The sequence below is a fragment of the Podarcis raffonei genome, chromosome 3, assembly GCF_027172205.1.
Source record: "Podarcis raffonei isolate rPodRaf1 chromosome 3, rPodRaf1.pri, whole genome shotgun sequence".
Classification (NCBI taxonomy): Eukaryota; Metazoa; Chordata; class Lepidosauria; order Squamata; family Lacertidae; genus Podarcis; species Podarcis raffonei.
Window position 1 is genome coordinate 56541146 of NC_070604.1, and position 27934 is coordinate 56569079.

Sequence of the window (27934 nt, forward strand, 5' to 3'; positions counted from 1 at the left end):
TAAAAGCTAATATAAACACTACATATATAAACGAGCAAGCTGAAAGACCACTGCAACAAATTCTAGTGCCTGCACTAAAATTAACTTGCAGTCATGATAAATTTTTAATTCAGAATTTCCCTTCCCCCATTCTTGGTTTTCTTTATGTATCTGTGGGAACTAGCAACCTTGAACAAAAGATTTAGGGCAGGAGCCCTGACAACAAAAGGGACTTGAGTAGCCTTTTAACTTTGCTACTACAAATTATTTAAGTACAGTGGTACTTCTGGTTACGAACTTAATTCGTTTCAGAGGTCCGTTCTTAACCTGAAACCATACTTAACCTGAGGTACCACTTTAGCTAATGGGGCCTCCCGCTGCCACCGCCGTGCAATTTCTGTTCTCATCCTGGGGCAAAGTTCTTAACCTGAGGTACTACTTCCAGGTTAGCGGAGTCTGTAACCCTAAGTGTTGGTAACCTGAGGTGTTTGTAACCCAAGGTACCAACTGCACCATATTTCCTGATCACAAATGGCTGACATGTCCAACATTATGTTACTTCAAGCAAAGAGAGAGTGATAAATGCGAAGAGAGAGATAATTTTTCCTGTATTAAAGTGGAAGGTTTTGTTATTTCATCAGAATTGGATGGGTCTTTCTGAACTTTTTGCGAGAATTCTTAGGAAAAAGTTTAAGTTTTCACTGACAACCTTACAAATCATGGAAAGACTCATTCTGGGGCAGGATGTCCCCTCCTAGGGTGGTCACTTATACACTGCCAAAAAGAGAGAGAATGCTTCTGTCTGCTCAATCTGTTGTCTAGATGCTACTGTTGATGGACAACTTCAAACCCGCTATCTTTAAACTAGACTTGGACAAGATAGATGATCTGTCTTCTGTAAAATAGGACACATGACCACCCTATCTGCTTCAGAAAATCCCAATTCTTCCTTTTGTATTTGGTACTGTGGAAGTCTACTTATCTTGCAACAGACATTATATGATGGTGGGTGAGCATGGTTTGGGCCAAACCATGCAGTGGGTCAAATGGAGACGCCTATGGGCCAGAGGTTACACAAACCCTCCATTATCAGTGGGAACAGGACTCAGGAGTGAAAAGCAACAGCAGCAGCAGCAGCAGCAGCAGCAGCAACAACAACAACAACAACAACCCTACACTTGCCAGTGTCAGCAATGCAGACTATGAGCATGCTCAGATATACAACAACAACAACAACAACAACAACAACAACCCTACACTTGCCAGTGTCAGCAATGCAGACTATGAGCATGCTCAGATATACCGTATTTTTCGTCCTATAAGGTGCACTGGCCCATAGGACGCACCTCGGGTTTTTTTTTTGGGGGGGGGAATGAATTAAAAAAAAATATTTCCCCCTTCCAGCCACGGGGCTGGGGTGGGGGAAGCCCGAGCTTCCCCCGACCCCAGCCCACAGAACAGGCTGCCGCCTCAAGCCTTGCGCGCCCGGCGGGACCTCCCGCCGGGCATGCAAGGCTTGCGGACAGCAGCCCGAAGCACGGGGCATCCTCCGGAGGGCGCCCCGTGCTTCGGGCTGCAGGCTGCTGCCCGCAAGCCTTGCGAGCCCGCGGGAACTCCCGCCGGGCGCGCAAGGCTTGCGGATAGCTTCCTGAAGCGTGGAGAGCGAGAGGGGTCGGTGCGCACCGACGCCTCTCGCTCTCCAGGCTTCAGCGAAAGCCTGCATTCACCCCATAGGACGCACACACATTTCCCCTTCATTTTTGGAGGGGAAAAAGTGCGTCCTATAGGGCGAAAAATACGGTATTCATTTCAGAATAATGTTTAATTCTATAAACTGCAGTTTTCCTTCCTGATTAATGAGTGAGTCAAGAGGGAGAAAAGTCTGCATTTCCCAGATTACACATTGGCAAATAAAGCTTAGAAGCAGCCTTAGCTGATGTATCACATCCCTCTTCGGACACATGCTAAGTGGGAAAGATGGAAACTGGCAGATCAGAGAACTGGTGAGGAGCCATTACAAGCTGCCAAGGCAAAATTTGAAAGGGAATAGGCTTAATGTTTTCTGAACTGAGAGAGGTTCAAACACTCCCCAACCTTCCAAATTTCTTGTCCACCCTTAAACAGTACTTCTATCTACAGTAGTCCTACCCCTTCCTGTTGCTGTGTTCCACTCTACTTGCTACACATTATACAGGCCCTAAGCAAGAGTTCTACTCTTGACTTATATGTTCCTGCAGTGCAAGGTCTACAATTAAAGTTCCTCCTAAATCATTTCTCTTGGTTGTGATACCTAGTATATTCAGCTTCTGCTCACACATCACCGAACAGACTTGAACATTAGTCCAATTCTCTAAATAAAACCTGGAAGCAACGTATTTCTTATATGAATTAAATTAATCATTACCAATTTTAGCGTATCAAGGCAGATACTATGTAAAGAATATATGCTATTGGAAGTTCCATTAAAAGTGGCAAAATTAAGGACAAACTTTTACGTGTAATACATGCATGCGTGGAATATATTCTTTTATGCATATAAATCAATTTTTAAAACTTGCTATCCCATTTTGAAGTAGAAGAAAAGAATGATAAAAATCAGTTTGGTCACCTTAAATAAGTGGACTGGATTACTAGCTGCCTAGCACTTAATATGAACAAATTGTATATAAAGATTCTATTTTAAGCTTCCACATTTTTAAATCTTTTTCTTTTGCTTCTGTTAGTTATCTATTGTAATGTCTCATTTCCTATCCTTGCATTATATTGTTGACACAATGGCAACCAACCTACTAGAATCTGATAATAAATTATGAAAAAAGTTCCGTAACTGTGCAGAGTTTTAATGATCCATAATATATCTCATCATATAAAGAGCCCTATTAAAATTGCACAGAATGTTAATGTTTCCCCAGCATTGATCTTTTACATTCATATAACCATTCAGTGATGAGGTAGATTTCCAAGTTAACATACAGTAATAGAAATAATCCAATTATGTTAATCAGTATAAATATCCTTTTTGCTCTTCTTTTATCTTTCCATTTGGACAAGAACAAATTTTAAGCTTTTGTCAAAATGTATTTGAGTTAAACAGTTTATTTCTTAAGAAATAATGTTAAATAAATATTATTTTTATTATTAACCACCGCTGCAATCCAAACTGTGCCAAGAGTAGGCAGTGGAGAAACGTGCATACAGCCTGTTTTCTTATAGTTTCTACTGCAGCTGATTCTCCAACTGTGTGACTGTCATTACTGTAACTCCCCCCCCTTAAGTTTAACCTAACCCTTTCCATAAGAGAGGCAGGAAGGGTGAGACAGGAAGAAATAGAAAGCCTTGCCTAGCAGGCAGTGGCACTAGCAGCAGAGCCAGTCAGTGGAAGCAAACACTATTGAACTCAATGAGATTTATTTCTGAGCAGATATCTGTGCTGTAAAATACTATGCAACTCTAGGAAGCCTGCAACTAAAATGACACCCTCTACCTGCAAACTATGTTAGTCATTCTAGGAAAAGCTCTGCCTACAAACTTTTTTTAAAAAATCATAAATTCATTGCCACAGGGCAGGGATGGTGAACGTGCTGCGGCCCACCCTAACAATTCGCCACACTGCCTTGTTGGGCTAAAGGGAGATAAGAGTCCATCAGTAACTGAAGAGCTGTACATTTCTCATCCCTGCCGCAGGGGATCTTCAACTGTTTTGATTATCCTAAAGACCAAAGTCAATATTCCAGGGAGTTTTCCTAAACATTATGTTTAAATGTTAGCTAGGATCCAACCAGCCTTAAATGAAGTGAAAGGCACTTCCTTAAGCAAAAAAGGGAACAACTGATTTATTCCTAGCTGCATCACAGCCCATTGCATTACACACCTCTCTGAAAGGTCTCCTGACCATCACAAGTGGCTTTTCAGCCATGTATGTGTGTGACAAAGTAAGTGAAAGATAGAGAAGCTACATCATGTGTGTATGTAGTGCATAAACTTAATAGCGTATGACCTTCTGGTGACCATTGAGATCCCACTCATTGATTTTTAAATCTTTGTAGAAATAACAGAATGAAATATAGTAGCCAAACCATAACTGAGTTGCATTATTTATATTAAATTGTAACACGGTACCACACATTTCCATGCTTTAGAAAAAGCTTTATAATGTGCAAATGTACTGCCTGCAAGCTTGCTTTTACATCACATAAAATGACTGTGTGATGTTTAATGTCAAATGATATTAACACATACACATACGAATGAATGAATGAATGCAGCGCAGAGCTTTTTATGAAATTAATGTGTAAACTCTTCCCTTGAACAACATTTCTTTATTGATTTCAAAGGCTAATGCTCTGAAGCAGCATTGGCCAGTATGCAAGCTGAGAAGTGCAAGCATGCCCTCATGTACATATTGTAAGTGCAACTCACTTACATTGCTGATAGATTTATGCAAAGCTTCACCGAGACAGTGCCGCTATGAAGGAAAGATCACAGGAATAAAGGGAAATATTCAGAAATAACTAAGAAGATGGAATAAAGAAGGGACAGTAAAACACAGAACATTATATTAATTTAAGAAGGAAAAATATGTTGAAAATTGGGCGAAATTGACACAGAACATTTTTGCTATGGCTTGTTATGGAAATCCACTGAACATATTAAAATCACATAAATACAATTTGTGGTCCCATTTTTATAAGAGTTAAATATTGGGAGGAAATTTGTGTATGCTCAAGGATTTTATCATGCTCCTGTATTAAATATTTTTTTCCTTTGATCCAAACTGACACATCTACTTCAGTAAATATACTCTGGAAGAATGGCCAAGTATCTGTTGCATTTCACTATTAATATTTTGTTAACAAAAGCCCTTCAAACATTTTAAACAAATGTTCAGCTATATTTTGATATACATTTTGCCATCGTTTTAAACAAGGTGGCAACATGATTAAACATCGACATCTATTTTATTGCCAAACTCAAACCAATCTGTAAATAATTTGGAACACAACTGAAACTTTTTTTTAAAGATTTAGTTATGGATGTTCCTTAAAATATGTATTTTAAATTGTCAATCCATAGCAAAATTACATTCTACATATAATACTTTAATGTCATTTAATAGGGGTGTGCACTGGTCACAATTGTCAATTTGTATCTGTCTTTGGGAAGCAGTCCAATTTGTTTCAGAACCATTCTGTGTCTTTCCAACTTGACATTATTGGAGATCGAATTAAACCTATTGAAAATTAAGTTTTCTTTTCCCCTGTCCACTATAATCAGGAAACTAAAACAGCTATAACTTTTTTCACAGAAGTGGATGAAATGTGCAGGCATAGGAATCCCTCCTTAGTGGATTAAGCCTTCCTAATTGTAAGCAGATACAACTAGGGAACTTTGTGTGCGGCATCTTTACAAATGTATTTTCTTAAAAACAAGTATTTTTTTCATGTTATGACATAATTAGATTCAGTTTGTAGAATAGGTCATACCTTCAGAGAGGACGAAGGCTGCAAAATTTCAGAATGATACATGTCATAGTTCTCCTACAAGTGCAGATGTTACTATTTCAGAGTGAGTACTATGAGACTCTTGGAAAGCAGCAACAATGATGTAAAAATAGCGTAGATTCCCAAGAAATGACCCTTGTTACTCCAAGGGTCATTGATAGGGTGGGCTTCGGCCTCTCCCCATGGATTTTTGGGGCTACAAAAGAGACCTCTTCATTGACTTGTTTTGTGAAAAACAAGCAGTTTTTAATGTCTCACACATCACTGTGATTGGAGTACCCTGGGAAAATAATTCACACTGATTCATGGAAGACCTGTCCATCAAAATGAAACATCTCCCCCACCTCTCTATCCACTCCCCTCTCAAGCTCTTGGCATTTCCCCAGTCAGTTTGTTTTGGTTTTTGAGGGCAGGGTGGGTGTGGAAAGTAGAGACCAGGGAGTAACAGAAGCCTTAGGAGTCTGTGATCCACCTCAAGATGCCTTGTTTATAGTACAAACTGTAACCTTCCCTGTTTCACATTCAGGGTACACAGAGCCGATGCACACCCCTACCATTTATTAACAAGCTGAAGATGTACTGTCAGCATGTATAAGTGGTACATCACCATATACATCAGATGCAACATATATATGATCAATACAATTTTAAAAATTGAATGATGGGTAATTTCATTTCTGGATACATGATTTATGATTCAGACACCAGTTATTTCAGATTAGTGCGAAGCAAAAAACAAAAAAACCTAAGCTATACTAATTCCCAGATCTAGGAAACTGCAAAGCTACATTCATGGCTAAGCCAGCTTGATGTATTAAGATTCCAAACTCTGAACTACTCCTCTGAAAAGCGGGTCCTACACTCTTTGCTTGCTGAGATTGGATGTCAGATACATCTTTTAAACCTGAAATTTGGGACATTATGCTTGTTTACTTTGGATTTTATTTGATTTAATGCTAGGAAATTGTTATCTACATAGAGTAGACCCACTGAAATTAATGCACTTAAGTTAGCAATGCCCATTGATGTGTCTACTTTGAGTATGACTTAATTGTAGTCAAACTAATATTTGTGTGTGTTGAGAAAGTCCTGGATGTGATCCTGAATTGTTGTTTGCTCTGTGTGTGTGTATGCGCGCGCATATACTAACAGTCAGGATCACCTACATTCTCTATCAGAGCTACCTCATAGTCTAACATACTTTTCAGCCCTATTTCTTTCCCCATAATGGGGAAAGCAAAGATATTATTTTGTGTCCTCAAGCCCATGATACTTAGTTCTCTCTAATTTCCAAATAATGTCTACGAGACCACATTCTGAACCATTATCTCAATACAGTGAAGGCCTGGTTGGGGACTGTGTAGAACCAAAAGGTGCAAATGTCCCGGAAGGCCTGTAACTGCTATCTTGGTAGTCAAGATAACCCCAGGACTAATTGGTGTGAGCTGTAACATGAGATCACACATGTTTATCTGCTTGTTTGAAGCTTTCTTTGGGATAGAGGAGGTTTCTCATGCTGCTTGCTTGTCAGCTGCTTGCTTATCTAAGAGATGGATAAGAGCTGGGAAGGGGTCGTTAATTGGACCATTGTTGCCTGCTTAATACCTTGCTTTTTGTATAAGTAAACCATATATGATTAGCACTTCATGGATGAAGCCAAAGTGCTGCTTGCCACTTCAGCGGCAAGGAATCCTGCATTACATTGCAGTATGTGAGTATCTTGCTATACCTGTAATATAAAATACTACAACTGATCACTATGAAGATTTGTGCATCTTTCTTTGGAATCCCTGCAACTGGGACCATCGGGCCATCAGTCAATTCATCACACTGGTCTGTATTTGGACCCGCAGGACAGAACAGGACTAACAAATTAATTTCAGACAAGAGAGAGGTGCTGTTGGTCAGCAGACAAGCTAATTTAGGACTGTGAGTACAGCCTGTTCTAGATGGGATTGCACTCAATTTGAAGGATAGGCTTTGCTCTTTGGCAGTGCTTCTGGATCCAGCATAGCTCCTTGATGCCAAAGCAGCTGCTGTATCCAGGAATGCTTTTGCCCAGTTTGGCTGGTGTGGCTTTTCTGGAGAAGGCAGCTCCGATATGTCACCTTCAAGCTAGATTTTTGCAACGTACTCTGTATGAGGCTGTTGCCTTTTAAGTGTGTTCAGAAACTGTAGCTGGTACACAATGCAGCAATCAGATTGCTTTCTTGTGTATGTTTCTAAGACCATATGACACCAACCTTGTTTGGTGTTTCCAGGCCCAACTTAAGGTCCTGGTGGTTACCTATAAAGCCAACAGCTTATGGGAGGGGATCTGAAAGACTGCCTCCTCCAATATGAACCAATCCAGAGGCAGAAATCATTTTCTGAAACCCTTTTGTATGGCCCACAAAAGAGATCCAATTGGTGAGGATGCTAGATAGGGTATTTTCTGTACCGGCACCTCAGTTTATGAAACTCCCTTCCTAGAGACATTAGACTGGCCTCATCCCTGCTCAATTTTAAACATATTTTGTTTGGCTTTTAGTGTTTTTTAAGTTGATATTTTGTTTTAATGTGTTACTTATATTATTATTTTAAACTGTATTTTCTTTTCTTGCAAACTTGCTTAGTGGCCCATGTTATAGCCAAAAGGTGATACAAAAACATTTTAATAAACAAACAGTGAAATTTTATGGCTATCTACTTACAAGTTAGTCCCAATAAGTTCAATGGGACCTGCTCTCAGACAAGCTGATCATAGGATTTAAGGATTAAACCATATTCTGTTTACCACATTTCTAAAATACACCTATAAATGTACTTTTTCCTGAACACATCAAAATCCATAGCTTATTGTATTTAATTTGTGTGTGATGCTTTTTAGTTCTGTTGCAGAACAGGAATATTTGGTAAAGTTAACTCACTACTTTCAGGAGGGGGCATCATTAATTTGAAACCCATCAAAGATATGATGCAATAAAAAATCTTCCAGTATCCATTAATGGAAGACATATGCGTTCCAATGGAAACTATGCTGATATTATTGTTTCCTTCCTGTGACACCCATCCCTATGCTTTGTCTGCTGCATAATTTTTACAAGTCTCAAACTGTCCATCCTTAAATAAGTCTTTGTCTTTGTATACAGCCTATCACAATTATTTGATTTCTGCAGGTAACATTTGTAGAACATATGAAGGTCCTATGAAGAATTTCCATACATAAAACCAAGTGGCTTCCAATGTGAACAGATATTTCAGCAACAAACAAGAAACTTATTACTGGATAGTCTTCAGTACCTACATTTTTGCTTTTTGCAAAATGTGCATGGTTCAGATGGCTGTTGTGGATTTAGCTCCTCTCCTCTGTATATTGTGTGCTGTTGGGCTGCACTGGGCATGGATGCTTAATAAGTTTATGTTTTTCATTTTGGATTTTATTGTTATGCATCAGGCTCTGAGTAGCACGAGCTTTTGAGGGAGAGGGATATAAACAAACTGGTGAATAATAACATTTCCCCCAATATTTTAAGCTAGAGTCCTCTCAGATGTGAATCATACAGTTAAAGTCTGTCCTTCAGGTCCACAGTTGTACATTGGAGAGAGCAGATACCATGGCTTAGCCCTTACAGATTTCCCAATTCACTACTAATCAAAGCATATTCATATATTTCATATAATTCTGTAACAGACACAATGGCCACCGACTTCAGCATATGATTTCCCTCCTTAATCATCCAACTAGCTCTACAACAATTTATCCCTTTTCAGATGTAATTTCACAACAGTAATAAAACATGCTAGTAATCATTCCAGTTACCTGATCCAAAAGATCTTCAACTTTCTTCTGCCAGCTATCTCTGGCAGCATTTTTCTCTCTCTCTTTTAGCTGCAGAAGTTGAGTCATTGCTGACTTTTTATCCTCCTCATGCTGAAGCCTTAACTCTTCTCGAAGTTTGGTACATTCCTGCCTAAGAAGAAGAAGCAGAACTAAAACCTTCTGGCCTTTAATAACACTATAAAAATATTATTGAAATGCACAGTTTGGTCACATAACTGCATTTAATACATGCTTTGTTGTAAAAGAAAAAAAATAAAATAAAAAAGGCACTTGCCGAAGATTTTCTGTCCATTTTATTTCTAGATCACGGGCCATTCTGTCAACCTTGAATTTTTCCTCTTCCCTCATAGCTACAATCATTACTTCATGCTGCTGTCTTTCCTGGTCTAGTTCACCCTAGGAACACAAAATTCAAAACATAGATAAGCAGCAACAAAATGATTTCATGACAATATTTTGCTCGGAAGCAATGTTAGTGCTTAACTGAATGCTCAAGCAGTACTAGTGATTTTTTAAACTGACTGCTCAAGAATATGTTTTAGTTTGTATATTTTTATGCAATTAATTTAATCACACCTTAAAAATTTATATTTTGATAATATTTTAATTGTATGAATTGAGTTGCTTGTTCCTATTAACTATCCATTAAAAAACCAAGGATTTTCAAGTTCATCAGTGTTATGTAGATAAAACAGATCCTGACTCAAGGATCCATGATAACTTTTAGGTACATGCAAAGGAAGCTTGATATGTGCATAAGAACATAAGAGCCCTGCTGAATCAGACCAATGGTCTATTAGTTCAGCAACCTATTTTCCACAGGTGTCCTCTGGATGCTTCTCAGAAGCTCACAAGTAGGAAATGAAGGATACAGTCTTCTCTTGTTGCTTCCAGCAGCCGGCATTCAATGACATGCCAGCTCTGAATCTGAGGTTAGAGCCATAATGACTAGACTCATTCCCCATGAATTTGTCAAATTTCCTTTTAAACACATCTAGTTTAGAGGACAGTAGCACATCTGAGTGAATATAAATATATGGGGTTACAGTAGACATTAGAGTAAATAGGAAAGCTTCTCTCTGTGTGTAAGGAGAGGGAGCTTCAGATGTGTAAAGCAGTTGCCATGAATCAGAGTGATGGAGCTGGTGTATCCTGCAGTTACCTGAACATTATACAGAGAATCAGTGGTCTCCCTCAGTCTTGCCCTGGTTAACTCCAGTTCTTTTTGTAGTATTTCCTGGGTTTCCTGGAGATTGGAGATGTGCCCTTCTGCAGTACCAAGGCCCTGTTCACTTTTTCTTACTAGATCTTGTAATCGACCCATCTACAAAAAGGAGAGAAAGAAGTATTGATAGTTTAAAATTTCAGATTATGAACTTGTGTATGCTGAATAGTATGGTACTCAGTATATAGTTAACTGAGCATGACATACTTTTGTGCATATTTCCCCCTATTTAAATATAATCTTCATACAGGCAAAACCAACCCCACTCATAATTTTACTATTCACTACTATTAAAAAACAAACATACACCAAACATTTCAAACATACACAAGTATCACAGTTTCCTAAGATTTAGTCTTTTAAAAAACAGGTTATAAAATACAATATTATAGATAAGAGAGGGCTGCCAAGAGCTACTGTAATTTCAAACATGGTTGGCAATTGCAAAGATATATCCCCTATATGCTGAAGCTTTATTCATTATGCACACCAGTATTCTGCAAGAATGTAGACAGCACTGCATCCAAGCACACACAACTTGCTGTTTGAAGTCTCATGGCCTTCACCCCATCAATATCTGGTAAGGAGACAAGCTTGCGTTTACAAGACTATACCTGTATTTTGAAATATTTCCTAAAGGATTGTATTAGTCAGGAGTTGCCAACCTTATTATTAAAGGTTTTTGTAACAGGATTTTGTGGAAGGCAATTCTTTTATAACTTTACTTTTACAAGGATTATCTCAAATAGAACTTCAGACATTTTTAACACTACATAGTGGACCTTTGTTATATACGCTAGCAGTATATAACAGCTGCCTGCAACTGGGAATGCATGAAGAACATGCAATACAGATTACTTCCAATTATATCCGCATGAGATAGACTAGTATACATATTTTGGTTAATATTCTCTTTTTTTGTATTTGTTTGCTTATGCATAAATATCACCCTAAATTAAGCTTTCGATTCAGAACTACTGACAGTATCAATGAGGCTGAATGTGAGGAAAATGCAAATCAATAGTGTGAATAAGGAAAAATTATCCTTCCGTTTCAAGTTTAAAAACCAATAAACCATGAAGTACATGTCTCCCTTAAGAGTCTTTAAAGCAAATAGTGAACTTAGCACACAATCTCCTCCTAGAGAATGAGTAACTAACGTGCCACTTTCCGAAGCAGAACTCATATTTTGCCTGACTTGGAAGCTCTATATACCCATATCCCTTCATCCAGTGGCCTCATATACCCATCCATGTTCTTGAACATAGGAGGAATTTAATTAAACTTGAACTTTTACTCATTGTATTTTGAAAACTAGCTTGGTAAAGCTGGATTATTGTTTGTTACACAAGTAATCAATACCACCCTTTGAAAAGAGATGACTCATCTACAGTTATTGCCTTCCGCTCTGTATATATACATTTGCATATTCACTTCTCCACCAGACGGTCCACCAGCCACCACTCCAACTTCAGATTCTACTTTCTAAGAAAAGTTGTTGAATAGGTGGACAGTCTGCAGACTCAGACATACACAGATACTGTCAGCTACATATAAACCTTCTTGCCTGGCTTTTTACCTGGGTATGCAGCAAGACTGAAACTGCAGTTGTGACTGAGAATCTCTGCCTAGATGTTGAAAAGGGAAATAGCATCCTTTTGATTCTTTGGCAACCTTTGATAAAATGTATAATTTGGACCAAGAATTGAGCACTTGGTCTTACATGATCGACATGGCTTTGGATTTTGTATTTCACAGCAGTACACCACATAGCATTGGAAATTGCTTTTGAGACTGGATATTTACAATTCAAAGGAATACAAAATCTCCCTAGGCATGTACAAGTCCTTGTTACATGCCTGTAGTAACTCTTTGGACCTTGATCTTGGCATCATTGTGAGCATCTGAAAGATTGCTCCCAAGTGACTATACTTAGACATACATTCATCACCACTCCCTTAGAGGTTTTATTCACAGCAAAGCAGTACAGTGGACGCTTGGGTTGTGAACGTGATCCATGCGGGATGCACATTCACAACCCGCAGAGTTTGCAACCCGCGTCTGCGCACGTATGGGTTGCGGTTCGGCGCTTCTGCGCATGCGCAAAGTGCAATTTAGAGCTTCTGCACATGGGCGACTGCCGAAACCTGGAAGTAACCCGTTCCTGTACTTCCAGGTTTTGGCAGTCCGTAACCTTAAAAAAAGGAACCTGAAACGTCTGTAACCCGAGGTATGACTGTATGTAAATGTTGTTAAATATAAATAAATAAATAAATAAATAAATAAATAAATAAAATCTCCTGGGGATCCTGCCTTTGGTGACCCATGGGATCCTATTTTACTCCCTTCTTGTTCAGTGCAAATGTGGGGCCACTTTGTTCTGCAACAGCTTAGACGCTAAGAGCAGAATCTTATAAATGTCTACTCATAAGTTAAATAAATAGGACTTACGGTAGATGTGTAGAGGATTGCAGCAATAAGCATCTTTTATTCTCAGCAGTCCCTAATCCATTTATAAGCTATTTATTAGTGTTTGTATGAAATAATGAATAATTTAATGAAATAGTTTTAAAATGACAAACTGGCTTAATTGGCTTTTTCTGGATACTGAACCATTTCTGTGACAACTTATAAGCGACATTATTATCTGTAAAACTGACATTTTAAAAATGTTAGTTTGTAACTCTGAAGCTGAGCATATAATTAATTTTTTATGAGAAGGATCAATAGTTCAATAAAAGTATTTTTAAAAGAGCATCTTAAGAATGCAATAAACATTAGATTTTCCTGTTACTAACCAATATACCATCTCTATCAAGTTGTTTAAAATAAAAAGCCACTCCTCTTCAGGACTGCAAAATAGTATATTAAAAACGAATGTACAAATGAAATTACAAATAAGAAATACTTAACACAATGTTGCTCACAAGAAATATGGTCCCCAGACTGAAACAGGTTCTCCGCCCTGGTATACTGTATGAATGCCTTTGTTTGTATAAAAAAAGAAGCTATAATGCAGACATCCCCAAACTGCTGACCTTCAGTTGTTGACTACAACTCCCAACATCCCTTACCACTGGGCATGCTGGTTGGGGTTTGTGGGAGTTGTGAGTCGAACACTGGAGGGTCCCAGATTGGGGGATGCTGCTGTCATGGGTAAGATACTGAACTTGGGACAAGAAATCCAGGTTCAAATCCCCCCAGCCACTTAGTGGTGGTCTTAGAATATTCAGGACACTATCTATCTAAATCTATAATACATTGTAGGGTTACTTTGAATGTAAAATGAGGAGAATCTATGTAAATTAACCAGAGCTCTTTAGAAGAAGGTTGGAGTATATATTGCTACTAAGCAAAGCATTTGCATTTTTTTAAAAAAAACATTGGGGGAAATACAATTACTGTACATGGGAAGTTAAGAATTCTTGCTGGATTAGAGCAAGGTCAATGTAGCAAATTCTGTTTTCAACAGTGGCCACCAGATGCCTCTGGCTTTTTACAAGTAGGGCATGGAGATGACATTCTCCTCCCTGTTTGTCCCTAGTATTTGATATTCAGAGGTATGCTGCCTTTGAATATGGAGATTTCATGTTTAGCTACCCATGGCTGTTGTCACCAATATAGCTATCCTTAATAAATGTGATTAAAGCAGTCTAGTGGTCATTACCAAGTCATGACAGAAAATTCTAGCATTATCAGAGAAGAGAACAACCTTCCTTTTCTCTACACCATTCATATAAGAACTATATTTTTAAAAATATATTTAAAAAGCAAAATAGAATAGAGCAAATCTTAAACATACAGCTCTAAAACACTGACTAAAGAAAATATCAGTATTGGTTAAAAGTGGTCTAATGCACATGACAGTTAGCTGATATGACTAAGGTGATTCTTGCCTCCTGATTGGATGAAGTCAGCTTGGCTGTCAGTTCTTCCCTCAGGTTTTCCAACTGCTGTCGAAGCTGATTCTTCTCGTCTTCAAAATGTATCTTCTCTTTTTCAAAGTGCTGCTCCAACTCCTTAAGAAAACGAAAAACAATAGAAATGCCTGTTTAGGTTCATTACATACTGAAGCAGGACTCATATTAGTCTGTTTTTCTAATGCTCATGGTTGTTCTATGTATTACTTAGAAGACAAACAGAGAGACCTGCTGTTGACACAAATAATATTTAATAAAAGTGCTGGAAATGTTTCTCCTTTTCCCCATTCTAATGAGTCCAACATGCAGAAGAGACAGAATATTAGTAAATTTGTAACAACATCTGGACAAGTCCAAAATTAGGGTAATTCTAAACAAACAAAGGTTTGAGCCAAATATGCCATTTCATAGATGAGAGTTTTAGAAACTTCTGGTCTAATAAAAATATTTAATTTCAAGATGTTATTCTGTAGTGAAACTACCCAAACACAAGGATAAAAAATGTAAAAATTTAAGATGCCAGCTGAGGGCTTTCATGAAAGTACTGGGACTGTCAGTTTAATATTAACCTGGCCTGTTGAAAACAATGAATCAAAAACAATTACTCCCAACAGTACATGCCCCCATCTCTCTCAAAAAAAGTATGGTACATCTTTCGCTAGGAAACAAATAATTAAAAAAACTAGCAAAGTTGCTACAGGGGAATTTGAGACTATTCTTGCAACCTTTAAAGAAAGAGTGGACAGCCTCTAGCCCATGGGTTGGTCTTGGCCCGTCACAGAGTACAATTTGGCCTGTGAGGCCATATCCTGAAAGAAACATCCACCTGCCCATTAGATGACATCACTGATGACATCAGCTGATGGGTTGGAGGACAGCGTTTTAAATCCTGCATCGGCTGCATGTTCTGTTGCTCAAGCAGAATTCCATTCACAGGGTTTCTGCTGATGACATTTGTTAGGTTAATCCTGGCCATTTCTCTTTACTGTATGGTATTCTAGGTCTATTCTAGCAGTTCAAAAGCACGTCAAAGTGCAAGTAGACAAACAGGTACTGCTCCGGCAGGAAGGTAAATGGCATTTCTGTACGCTGCTCTGGTTCGCCAGAAGCAGCTTTAGTCATACTGGCCACATGACCCGGAAACTGTATGCCAGTAAAGCGAGATGAGCACCACAATCCCAGAGTCGTCCATGACTGGACCTAATGGTCAGGGGTCCCTTTACCTTTACCTATTCTAGGTCTAGTATGGAGATATACCAGGCATAGGCAAACTTGGCCCTCCAAATGTTTTGGGACTACAACTCCCATCATCCCTAGCTAACAGGACCAGTGGTCAGGGATGATGGGAGTTGTAGTCCCAAAACATCTGGAGGGCCAAGTTTGCCTGTGCCTGAGATATACACACAGAAGGCTGCCTCCATGTATACACTGCCCCCAATAGGTCCTCACCTATTACCTCAAAATGCATTTTATATACTTATTTTCTTTAAAGTGTATAAACACTCAAATCAGCTTACATGAACATCACAGTTTAAACCAACTCATAGTGGTAATTCAAAGAAATGAATGGATGTATATGATGCCCACATTCTAACCTTACTGACACTTACCTGTGGTCAGAAGGACAGACACAAGTAAGCCCAAAGTAACCTAGGGAGCTGCACTGAGTCAGGCTGCTGGTCCACAATGTCAAAAATTACTGGCAGTGGCTCTCCAGGTTATCAGGCAGGGCTCTCTCCTAGACTTACCTAGAAATGCTGGGAGGTGAACCTGGATCTTCTGGATGCAAAGTACAGAGCTATGGCCCTTCCCCTCCCACCAGTGTTTGTATAACATACAAAACTGAATCAAGTAACTGATTCCTAATGGGTAGACCAGATACATACACTATACATGAACAAGAATTTGATAATTTGCAACTAGCAGAAGGTGTTCAGAAGGGAATGTTCCCAATCTTTAACTCTACATGCCCTTTCTATTGTTTTTGCTAATTTACCTGTCCTATCAATCAATGAAAGATACAAAAGAGCCCTAGAAGTCTCTAAATAGTGTTGTAAAAGACTGAGAAAGCAAATTCTTATCTTCTTACCTGTCTATTATTAGCCAATGAGAAATTGGAGAGAAATGCTGCCCTTTTTTTATATAAGTGATATTAATATGCAATCTCTTCTGCCTAAAATAATTCGTATAGCTGAAAAATTTGCTACATGCTTCCTCTTGCTTTTACAAGCCTCTTACTGGTAAATATCTGGAACTAAGGTATGCTATATACTTGATTTTTTAATTCAAAATCTTTTTCATACAGCAAAACTAAGAACAGTCCTCACATTATAGTTCTCTTACCATTTGCAGTTTCTTTTTCTCCTTGTTAGCAGTGCTATGTGCTGCCTCAAGAGCAGTATGATGTTTCCATGCCAACTCCTCCAAGGTCTTAGAATGAGCCTCATTTAATTGTGCAGCCTCCCCTTCCAGCCTAGCTTGCAGTTTTATCAGCTCCTTCTCATAATATTCTCGTTGTGTTTCCCTTGCTTCATTCACTTTCTGTTAATTCAAACAAACAAACTTGAACTCATGACATCATCCATTTTTTCCACTGTAATCTTTGTCCCTGCCTATGACCTTCAATTCTGCAGCTCTACCACCATTCTCTGTCTCATACAAGACTCCACCCATATTCTCTTGGCAGCTGAAAACTCCACCTTTGCTGTAGTACTGGAAGTGTCTCAGGGACAGTGGGCCTAGAAATAAAGCATTCTGGGTGAGGCCTTGACACCCCTCTCATAAAGACCAAAGAGGTAAGTCGGCGTTGGAGCAGACATGTTTCCCTGTCCCATTAGTGTTAATAGAAAATGTTTTTAAAAGGATAAACTGAGGGAGAGGGTACAGAAAATATCCCCTCTCTCAAATTCCCAGTGTTCTGTAGCCAGCGTAAAGAAGTAGGGCTTAAGAAGTGGCTCCTCCACCACAGTATTTCCTCCTACCACCCTCCACTTTAGGACTGTTGAATCGGAAGTTGTTCGTTTTGAAAAAGCATTACTTCTTTTACCTTCTCCAGTGCAAGAATTTGTTGCCTTTGTCTTTCATCCAGGCTCTGTGTTTTGCTTTGTAATAGATTTCTTTCATCTTCTAGCTGGGACAGTTTCTCCTTTAATCTAGATTTTTCTGATTCCAAATCCCTTATTGTAACTTCCTGGGTCATTTGTGTAGCTTGAAGCATTCCAATATGACCTATAAGAAAAGAAAGTATGAATTTAGAATCAGAGACACATCCAAACACAATTGTGTAAGAATGGCATCGACCATTGGCTGCATTTAGATTATCCTATCTTGGTTTAAGAAGCACGAGTCTTTTGTTCACATGCTCTGTACCTGCACTGCTGCTTCCCTGTTCCTTTTTGTGTTGTGTTGTGGTAATTCAGAAAGTTTCCCATTATGTCTGATCTGGGAAAATATGGTTACCAGGTTCAGAACAAGCCAGGATCTTAAAACCAGGGTTGGAAGTCGGCTGAATGTCCTTAGCAAAGCTGGTAACCACAGGTTATCAGTTTGGATGTTAATTGGAAATTATGGTTCCCACGGATTTCCAAGGATCGATTGCAACACACTGAGAAGGACGGAAGGAAGGGGCTGCATGTGTGGGTACAAGGCTTGTTCATATCTAGCTTTATTAAGCTGATATGATTGCCCCAATGCAGCTAAGTGTTATTTAGACCACAATCCTATATACCAGGGGTCACCAACCTAAGGCCAATGGGCCGGAAGCGGCCTGTGGAGGTCGTTTGACAGGCCCACGAGCCGCCCCCAAACCGAGTTGCCCGCTCACACACTGCACTAATCTTGCGCAGTGCAGCAAGGGGCCTCACTTCTGCGGCAGCAGAAATCGCATCTGCGCAGAGACAGACACAAAAATTGCAGGCGGGCATGCTCACACATGCAAGAGATCCGGCCCACGGAGGGATCTCCACAGGACTGATCCGGCCCAAGCAAGATAAACCTTGCTGACCCCTGCTATATACATTTACTCCTATGTAAGACCAATTAAATGTAGAATCACTTATTTCTAAGAAAACATGTATAGAACTTCACTGTCAGACAGACTGATCATATAACAATTTTATTCTTTAATGCCACACTGCTCTTATATAAAATCCTGCCTCATTATGTATGTTGTCCAAATAAATCTTTGGGCCACAAGTGAAACCACAATGTCTTCTGAAGGGTAATTCTGTCATAGAACATTCATAGTTAACTCATTTTATAGTTAACTCATTGACACAACTCTTGAACTGCTAAAGTAAGAGGAAATCACCCTAAAAGTCCACTAAACTTTTCCACTCCCTAACACTTGCAGCCCTGGCAAATATTGTAGTGAGCAAAGTGCAGCATACCCAGCAGTTCCCATAATTATAAAGCTTTTCTATATCTTGAATAGAGCAATCCACTAATTCTCCTTTTTTCCAGGATCCTGAACAGGCTACACTCAATAAGAGCATTAATAGGAGTGCTGGGCTTGTGCACAGAAGGTTATGCCCAAAATTATTACTGTATTGAATAAAATTTCTGAAACAGATTTTGTTACTATTTTAGAGAGGTAGGGAACAATCAGCAACAGGAGTGCATAACTTCCAGCATCTGGGCTGGATCTGGCCCATGACACAGTACCATCAAGCCGGTAACAACTCTTGGTTGCACCTTTTCACTCAATTGTGTGCCTCAAGCCAACTGTATTTTTGTGCTGGGCTGGGAGAAAAGAGTTCTAATGTGTGGACCAGCCTTCAAATTGTAAAACAGGAACAAGCCAAAAAACCAGCAAGGCAATCCATGAAAGATTATGCCATAATAAACGTGTAAGTTTTCAAAACGTCACAAGATTCAATTGTTTTGCTGCAAGAGGTACCCCTTTGGAAATTATAAAAGTTAATTAATAGAGAATACAAGACTTCACACTGAGTGTTTTGGAGTCTCTCAGTATGTATGTTTGCATTATATAGTCAAGACTTTAACAATGATTTTCCCCCACAATATTTCACATATATGCTAGAAAGTTCAAAATTTAAGACAGCAGACTAAGGAAGCTCTGGCCTGCAGGCCAAATTAGACGCATGAGGCCATTTCCCCCAAACCACACATATATGCTGTACACCAGACATAATATGTGACACCAGGTATGGGGCAGGTAAAAGCTGCAAAGAACAACTGAGAACTTAAAGTGTGCTCCCAATTGTTCCTTGGTAAGCAGCACTCCTTGACAGTGCCAATAAGCTGATTTGTGCTGATGGATAACTTATCTGAAGTTGTCACCCAATGTCATAATGATATCAGGGGACTGACAGCTGGGCAGCCCTGCCTACTTGTTGTAGTGACCTGCGGGTTGGTGGGAGAAGTGAGAAACTGCCTGGCCTGGGCTGCTACATTCCCACCACTCTTGGTATAAGAAAAGCCTAGCAATAACAAAAGAGTTATACTATAAGCTTTTCAATTCATCAGCCTGCACTTTAAAGGTTATAAAGGCTTTATATAAAACATGCTTTTTGCATTAAACTACTGAACAAAAACATTCTGAATATATACTTAAGGTAGATTACATACAAAGCACATAAAAACATATGCACACATACTGGCTTTTAGTACTAGATCTGTGGCCTGTTGCTGTAAACGTTCTCTAGCAGCTGCTAGTTCACTTTCAACCTCTTTGTGTTTGCTTAACAATGACATTTCCTCATCTTTGACATCATCCAACTGTTTTTGAAGAGCCTAAGAGAAGAGAAAACCATATTAAAAGGACAAAGTAATGGTTTTTAAATGGGACAACTATGAATGAAATTTACCAATTTATAAAATAAAGACTGCTAGAAACTTTCTTGCCTGGACATTCTTGAAGTGCTTTAGTCACAAAAGTCTGTGAGCCTCTTGCATACAAGCCTGATGTACCAATGTGTCTAATAATTAATCCCCCCCCCCCGGGAAACATTTGCAGCTGTTCTAGTAAAATGTGTACATTTTATGGGACACTGTTCAAAGTAATAGCACTGTTAACAGAAAATTAATTGGCGAACAGTGAGTGCATTCTTTCCACAAAACGGATTGGATCTAAGAACCATGACTAGAAGGAGAAACAGCTAATAGTACTGTTCTGCAAAAGCTTGTTCAAGTACTCTAACAGATATTCTACAACAGTTCTCATGCTTCTGTTTCTCCAAAATATTGCAATAGCTCTTGCACAAATGGAAGAATATGAGTTAGTTTCACTTTTCTGGAACAGCACTTTACAACAAGGTATAAAACAGTCCCTCCATGGGAAGATATGTATTTATTTATTTATTGCACTTATATCCCAAACTTCTTTCCTCCAAACTCGAGGTGGTGTACACAGTTCTCCTCCTCCCCATTTTATACTCACAATGACCCTGTGATGTGGGTTAGGCTGAGCGTTAGCGACTGGCCCAAGTGAGCTTCATTGTTGAGTGGGTCTTTGAACCCTGGTCTCCCAGATCCTACTCTGACATTCTGACCACTACACCAAACTGACTTATGCAGAAGGTACATTTAGATCTACCCCAATCAACGCAGAAAACAATACAATGTTAAATGTAATCCTTTCCTTTTACATTTGATGTGGCTGGGTGGGTATACAGGCCCACAAGCCTCACACTCCATGATGAAAACGACACACACACACACGGAAGCAAACAAAAATACTAAAACACCAACATGACAAACAATCATGTTGATAATAAGATAATATGAAAAATAGAAGACATTTTTCTGAATGGAAAGAAGGGACCAGATAGGCTTCCACCATCAGGAAGGCTGTGTTCTAAGTACCCATCAAGCGCAACTCAGGTGGTGCATTTTTAAATTGTATGGCCATTCAGATAAGTCAGAATAAATGTTCCAGTAATAGTATAGACATGTTGGCATTCTGCCCTGACAGAAAAAAATGCAATTTAATTAGAACATATTAAATTCCCATTACAAAAATGAACTTTATTAAAGAAAATATGCCAACTTAAAAAGCAGCTTACAAGGAAAAAGGCATGACTAAGCTATGTGTGACTGAGTGCAAATCAGTGTTATGTATTATGCATGCTCAATATATAATTTTTATCCCTTTTTCAAGCCTTAAAGCTATGTTAGATGATAGTCATAGAAAATTGATAAGTGCTTAAAGTGCACAGAGACAGTAGACTGAAAATGCCATTGTACTAAATATTAATGACTGCATTATTTAGCACAATATATATCAAATTTGCAGGAAGAATGGCAAGAAGAACCACTTCTTAGTCTTCTGGGCTGGGGGAGGTAAGTAAATCAACATTTAAAACACATGCATTTAGTCCCATGCGGAATAAAAGCAGGAGAATTGGCTAAGAACTGTCAAGTGATAACTAATTAGAAAAAGATGTTCAAGAACTATTAGAGTTCATGACTACACCACAGAAGTGAGATTTCAGTGAGGCAGCCTACATAAAATGAAAAGAAGAAAGCTAGAATACAAATATAAGTTTTAAGGTAAGGATAGAAGAGGTTTTAGTAACTTTCAGTCACAAGCAGCAAAATCCACCAAATTCCCATAATCCAGTATTGGATACAAAATAGGTTAAATTGCAAAAAAGTTTATTATTAATATTACTCACTATGGTAAATTTACATACCACCCTTCATGAATAGATCTCAGAGTGGTTCACAAGATAAAAACACAACATTCATAATAAAAACAAGAACAAAACTAAAACAAAACAATAACTCCCCTCCCCCTCTCCGCTTCTTAGTTACACTTCAAAATACAGTGGTACCTTGGTTTAAGAACAGCTTAGTTTATGAACAACTTGGATTAAGAACGCTGTAAACACGAAGTAGGTGTTTTGGTGTGTGAACTTTGGCTTGGAAGCAGAACATGTTTCGCTTCCTGTTGAGTTTGTTCCATTTCTAAGTTGAGTCCCCCGCTGCTATGGGAAAGCACACCTTGGTTTAAGAATGCTTTGGTTTAAGAACAGACTTCCGGAACGGATTAAGTTTGTAAACCAAGGTACCATTGTAACCATCCCATCCCAGGAAAGTAACTCTTTTGGCATGCATGTCTAGTTTATGTGCTCATCTGTTCAAAACAATGGAGAACCCAGTAGAAGGGTAACAACATTTTACCATGGAGGAGAGGGAGCATGTAACTGCAAGTTCACACACACAGCACTAAACCATGTTTTTGCATAAAGACTCTTCTCATTCAAGAGGGGAGTGGTTGTGGGCGGGATCTGATCCCAGCCTCAGGCAGGGGGCGTTAGCCCCTGCCAACCACTCACCTGGCTGGCGCACCACGCCCACGGGCAGGCGGCCAACCAGGCAGCTGGAAGGGGGCGTGGATGGCAACTTAACCTGTTGTCGTGCCAGCCACGCGGCCTCACTTTTCGTTGTCCCGTCATGAGTCACCCACCCTCCACTCCCTTAGAGCTCAGGGTTTCAATTTCTCTTTTGGCCTTCCTATGGACCTTAGGTAGGCCTGGTAGGAATTTTTCCATTTGGCATTAGGCTTTGTGGTTTTTTCACCTACCTCGTAGCAATCGTCACAACTTTTGTGGTATTGGTGGGTAGGTTAGGCATTGGAATATGTTGCGGTGTGTGGAAGGGCTAGGTGTGGCCATCGCCTACGCCTTCAATTTTTGGGTATTCCGTTAAAGGAATCCGGCGGTCGTAGATCCTGTCTGATGCCTGTGTGGCGGGGGGCCATGGCACGACCCTCGGTGACATCAGGGGAGAGCTTATAGTTGGATTAGCATCAACAGGCTCCACCTACTGGTGAATAAACCCCCCTTTTCAGACTCACCCCTCTCTGAGTGGGTGGAGTCAAGTCACGTGATCCAATGCCTAAGCCAATACCTTTTCACTTGCTGTAATCAATAAAGTTGTGGCCTTTTCTTGCCCATTAACCTTATATTACTTGTCCTCGTGTCTTCATTTCACTATGCGGGGATCGGGTCCTCTAACCACAATATGTGACTAGGATGCAGAGGATCAAAGGATATTTTCTGAGTTCACTCCATTGCAGCCCCCTATGTAGCATCTAAAAGCCACTCCTTTGGGTAAGGGCAATGATCTTATAAAAGGTAAAGGTAAAGGACCCCTGGACAGTTAAGTCCAGTCAAAGACGACTATGGGGTTGCGGTGCTCATCTCGGTTCGGACCAAGGGAGCTGGAGTTTGTCCACAGACAGCTTTCTGGGTCATGTGGCCAGGATGACTAACCTACTTCTGGCGCCATTGGAACACTGTGATGGAAAACAGAGTGCACAGAAACGCCGTTTACCTTCCTGCTGCAGCAGTACCTATTTATCTACTTGCACTGTTGTGCTTTTGAACTGCTAGGTTGCCAGTAGCTGGGGCAGAGCAATGGGAGCTCACTCTGTTGCACGGATTTGAACCACTGACCTTCCGATCAGCAAACCCAAGTGGCTCAGTGATTTAGACCACAGTGCCACCTGCTCCCTTTTGCTCTCTTATCATGGCAAAGGCACCTACCTGTGAGGTGCTGGAACTGAGTTCCAGTGAGTTCAAGCTGAAAAAAAGTCCTGGGTCAGGGGACCCCCTGAAATGGTGTCCAAAGTGAAGCTGGTGGCTTCAAGCTGAGGCTGGGAAATTGGTGGGGTGGTATCCAGTGCTCCCATTCCAGAAGTGCAAGAGATGTGTGCTGGTTGAATAGAACTTTTTATTACTCTTCTCCCCTGCACTTCCCAACCTCAAAATCAGTTTTGGAGGATTAGAAGACTCTCCAGAGAAGATTTGGGGAGCATGGGGAGGAGGAGGAGAAACATCAGCAGAACTCCACTGGCACTGCTTTGGATACAACCCCAAATAAGTGCCATCTGCTTGCCTGGATCAAAGCCACCAATTTTAACTGTTAATTACTTCATATTGTCATTTGCTGTCACTGTTAGAAGAAAATCTACTGTAGTTTCACCTGGAAAAACTGTATCATAGTTTTGGATATAAACTTGAACAAATGCCATATTTAAATGTTTCACCCTCTAAATCTACTGTAAGGTGAGGAAGGCAACGTGTTTCTGCAGCTAGCACAACAACAGGCCCTTCAGCAATCTAAAGTCCCAAAGGCAGCAGGAAGGAATATCCATCCTCAAAAACCATCAATATGGTAAAGCAGAAAATAGAATGACTGGATCCTTTATATCAGGAATGGCCAACTGGTGCTCCTTTAGTAGGAGTCATCCTGCTGTTTACTTCAACCTGTTCCCATCTCATCATCTGGTGGCCTGAGAGAGAGAGAGAAGCAGTACATGACTGAATGTTAACAGAAGGGCACGTGAGGAATTTCTCTATTTAAGGTGGGGAGTGTTGGAAGTGCAGCGAACTCAGAAATAGAAGCTTTCATGGGGCTTTTTTGCCTGGGTTATGCAACTTCCCAAGCAATCTGATGTGAAAGTAGGGTTACCCATGCCAAAACAGTTGTGTGAAACTTTTAAAATAGCAGTACTGCATCCCTCCTGAGTGCTAAGTTGAGGGATTCCCAAGAGGCTTCTGCATTTAGGGCCATTATGAAGGCTAATATGCAGATATGTTTCATGCACTGCTTTTGGTTTGGGCAGTACTACTTCTCAGACAACTTGCAAGGGAAATAGCAGTGCCCAAGTGAACAGCACCCCACAAGGCACTACAGAGACTCATCTTGAATGTCCTCACCTTTCACACTGAGAGGACACCTGCCAATTTCAGCATGGGGGGTATGAACCTTGCTCTGAAGGTGTCTGGATCTCAAGTTGTTTGGTAAGGAAGCGTCTGGCACAACATATGAAAGAAGTTGACCATCACAGCTTAAAACTTCACAAGTAAGTAACTCAAAATTATTTATATGTTTTGGATACAACCGTGTCATCAATTAGCTTCACATCTTTTTCATTTATTTCAACTAAACTTGTGTGTAAGTAAATGAACGAAGTAGGTTTTTTTATAAACACCTATCTTTGCGGGTGGTGCTGTGAGTTAAACCACAGAACCTAGGACTTGCCAATCAGAAGGCCAGCGGTTCGAATCCCCGCGACGGGGTGAGCTCCCGTTGTTCGGTCCCTGCTCCTGCCAACCTAGCAGTTCGAACCTAGCAGTTCAAAAGCACGTCAAAGTGCAAGTAGATAAATAGGTACCGCTCCGGTGGGAAGGTAAACGGTGTTTCCGTGCGCTGCTCTGGTTTGCCAGAAGTGGCTTAGTCATGCTGGCCACATGACCCGGAAGCTGTCTGCGGACAAACGCCGGCTCCCTCGGCCAATAAAGCGAGATGAGCACCGCAACCTCAGAGTCGGTCACGGCTGGACCTAATGGTCAGGGGTCCCTTTACCTTTACCTTTAACTTTGCACAACTTTTACAACTTAAATACCAAAAGCAGCAGAGTCAATATTAGTTTCCATATAGTAAGGGACTATATCAACCAGAGTTTGACATTCCCCATCTGACTCAGATAAGAAACCAAAGGCCACTTCAAAACGTTTTATCAGTTTGCTTGTTTGCTTGTTTGTTTGTTTGTTTGTTTGTTTGTCAAAGTAGCTACTTTTGTGTAGAAAGAAACTGTTAGCTAAACTTCATGCACACATAAATTATTTCCTTGCATATTCAATATATGGAACACCCAGTAGAACACTCTATCCCTTAACTATACACAGAAGCATTGTAATGCTTTTCACTACGTGTAACAACTTTGTGTTGAGGAAAAGCCCAGCAACTGAGTCTCTGAGATCCAGTATGCAATAAGTCATTTATCATGTATATAGGAAAGATGTGAACAGCCAAGTGGTAGTGACAAAGACTAGAAACTTCATAATCAACATACAAATGGTGAATCATCATTACTTCTTACAGGTTACATTACTTTTGTTCTAAACAAATAATGTAACAATTCTCATCTCACCTGCACATTGTTTTCTGCTGTGTTGAGTGCTACTTGAAGTTTCTGACATTTTTCTCGTAGACCACCTGCTTCATCCTGTACCATCTGCAATTCAGTCTTAAGCTTTCCCAGGTTTTTTCGTAAAACAGATTCTTGGCTTTGAAACTCCTTTCTTAGTTCTATTTCCTTCTCTTTGCAGGTCTTCAGGCTTTCAGCTGTAAATAGCTGTGACCTTTTCATAGTATCAAGTTCATGCTCATAGAAAGATTGAGCTTTGCTGAGTTTACCTTCATAATCCTCAATTAGCTTTTTTCTTTCCACTCTTAGCTCTTCAACTTTGGCATTCAGTTCTTCCACATCCCGCCTGTGTAATTCTTCTAACTTTTCCTGTCCCTTATTTAAAGTAGCATTCTGGTTCTGATGGGTCTTTACAAGTTCCTGGACCTCAAGTCTATGTGCAGCTCTTAGTTCTTCAAGAGCTGAACGTTTATCCTTTTCCAACTGTACTTGTAATTGTATAAAACTCCGCAACCTCTCCTCAAACTTCTTTCTAATTTCTTCTACTTCCCGTGACATAGTTACTACACGCTGAACATGCTGAGCTTCTGCACAAAGTTGCATATCCTCAACTCTGTCTTTATATGCTTCAAACTCAGTTAAAGCTTGATGCTTCATCTTTTTATGATCTTCCAATGACTCTTCTAAAACCTGGATTTTTCTTTTGAGATCCATTTCCTCAGAAACTTTACTCTTATACTGCAGAATCTTTTCTCTGGTTTCTGCAATAATTTGTTGGATTTCTTCTTCATGAGCATCTTTGAGGGCTTGAATAGCAGCCTCATGTTCATCATTCTTTGTGTTCAAAGCATATATTACCTGCACAAATACACATATAAAAGATTACTTCCTTACTCAGAAAAAAAAATTCAAAATAATCTGACAGGACACTTTGTGGCATGGTACTGAATGCCACATGTCATTAAAAGTGATGTTTTATCGTGCTATTAAAATGACAGCAAGTACAAAGAATACATTAATATTAAAGAATAAGTACATTAAGTTAGAAAAAGCAAAAAGGCTTGACTTCTTTTTGTGATAAAGGTAAGAAGGAATGCTAGCAAAACATTTTGAAATTAAACAATACATATCAATTACATTTACAAATTTCATTATATGTCTTTGTTTAGCTAAAATATACACATATGGAACATTTCTCTTCCTCTGTGCCTACTTGTCCCTTAACATCAAGCAGAGACACCTTCCTAGAGACACCTTTTGGAAAGGGAGTGATGGGGACTCTGACCACAGCTTCTCAAGGGTGGCCAGAATCCTTTGGAGTCATCTAATCTGGGGCGCAGAGAAGACTGGCTATTGGCCAATTTATGATGGACCAGTTATTGCCTCCTGGTTGCTGGGATTCTTGCAAAGAATGCTGGAATAAGTTGACCAAGATTGATCATGTGTTCTCAGGCAAGAGTACATACTTAGAATCACACCTAATAAATATGTTATTTCTTAAATCAGGGATTCCAAAACTTTCTACTCACAAAGCTCACTTGAGATGGTTGAAAATTACTAAGGCACTCCAGTCACAAAATGGTG

General features: G+C 39.7%; 1 protein-coding gene across 8 annotated transcripts in view; it reads right to left on the reverse strand.

Annotated features, from left to right (window-relative positions):
• FAM184A (family with sequence similarity 184 member A) overlaps nucleotides 1-27934 on the reverse strand; it is a 64932-nt gene that overhangs the window by 17398 nt on the left and 19600 nt on the right. For 6 of the 8 annotated variants that reach the window (XR_008329520.1, XM_053381791.1, XM_053381789.1 and 3 more), the window contains 9 exons: nucleotides 26354-27208; nucleotides 20067-20202; nucleotides 17495-17676; nucleotides 16792-16989; nucleotides 14425-14547; nucleotides 10466-10627; nucleotides 9574-9699; nucleotides 9283-9429; nucleotides 4403-4444 (listed from right to left, as the gene is read on the reverse strand). Coding sequence is in view for 7 of the 8 variants with exons in the window: in XM_053381791.1 (XP_053237766.1) it covers nucleotides 4403-4444; nucleotides 9283-9429; nucleotides 9574-9699; nucleotides 10466-10627; nucleotides 14425-14547; nucleotides 16792-16989; nucleotides 17495-17676; nucleotides 20067-20202; nucleotides 26354-27208 (1971 nt within the window). In the remaining variant the exon portion in view is untranslated. The remainder of the gene's footprint in view (nucleotides 1-4402; nucleotides 4445-9282; nucleotides 9430-9573; nucleotides 9700-10465; nucleotides 10628-14424; nucleotides 14548-16791; nucleotides 16990-17494; nucleotides 17677-20066; nucleotides 20203-26353; nucleotides 27209-27934) is intronic. The other 2 variants (XM_053381790.1, XM_053381788.1) reach the window with 1 other exon arrangement.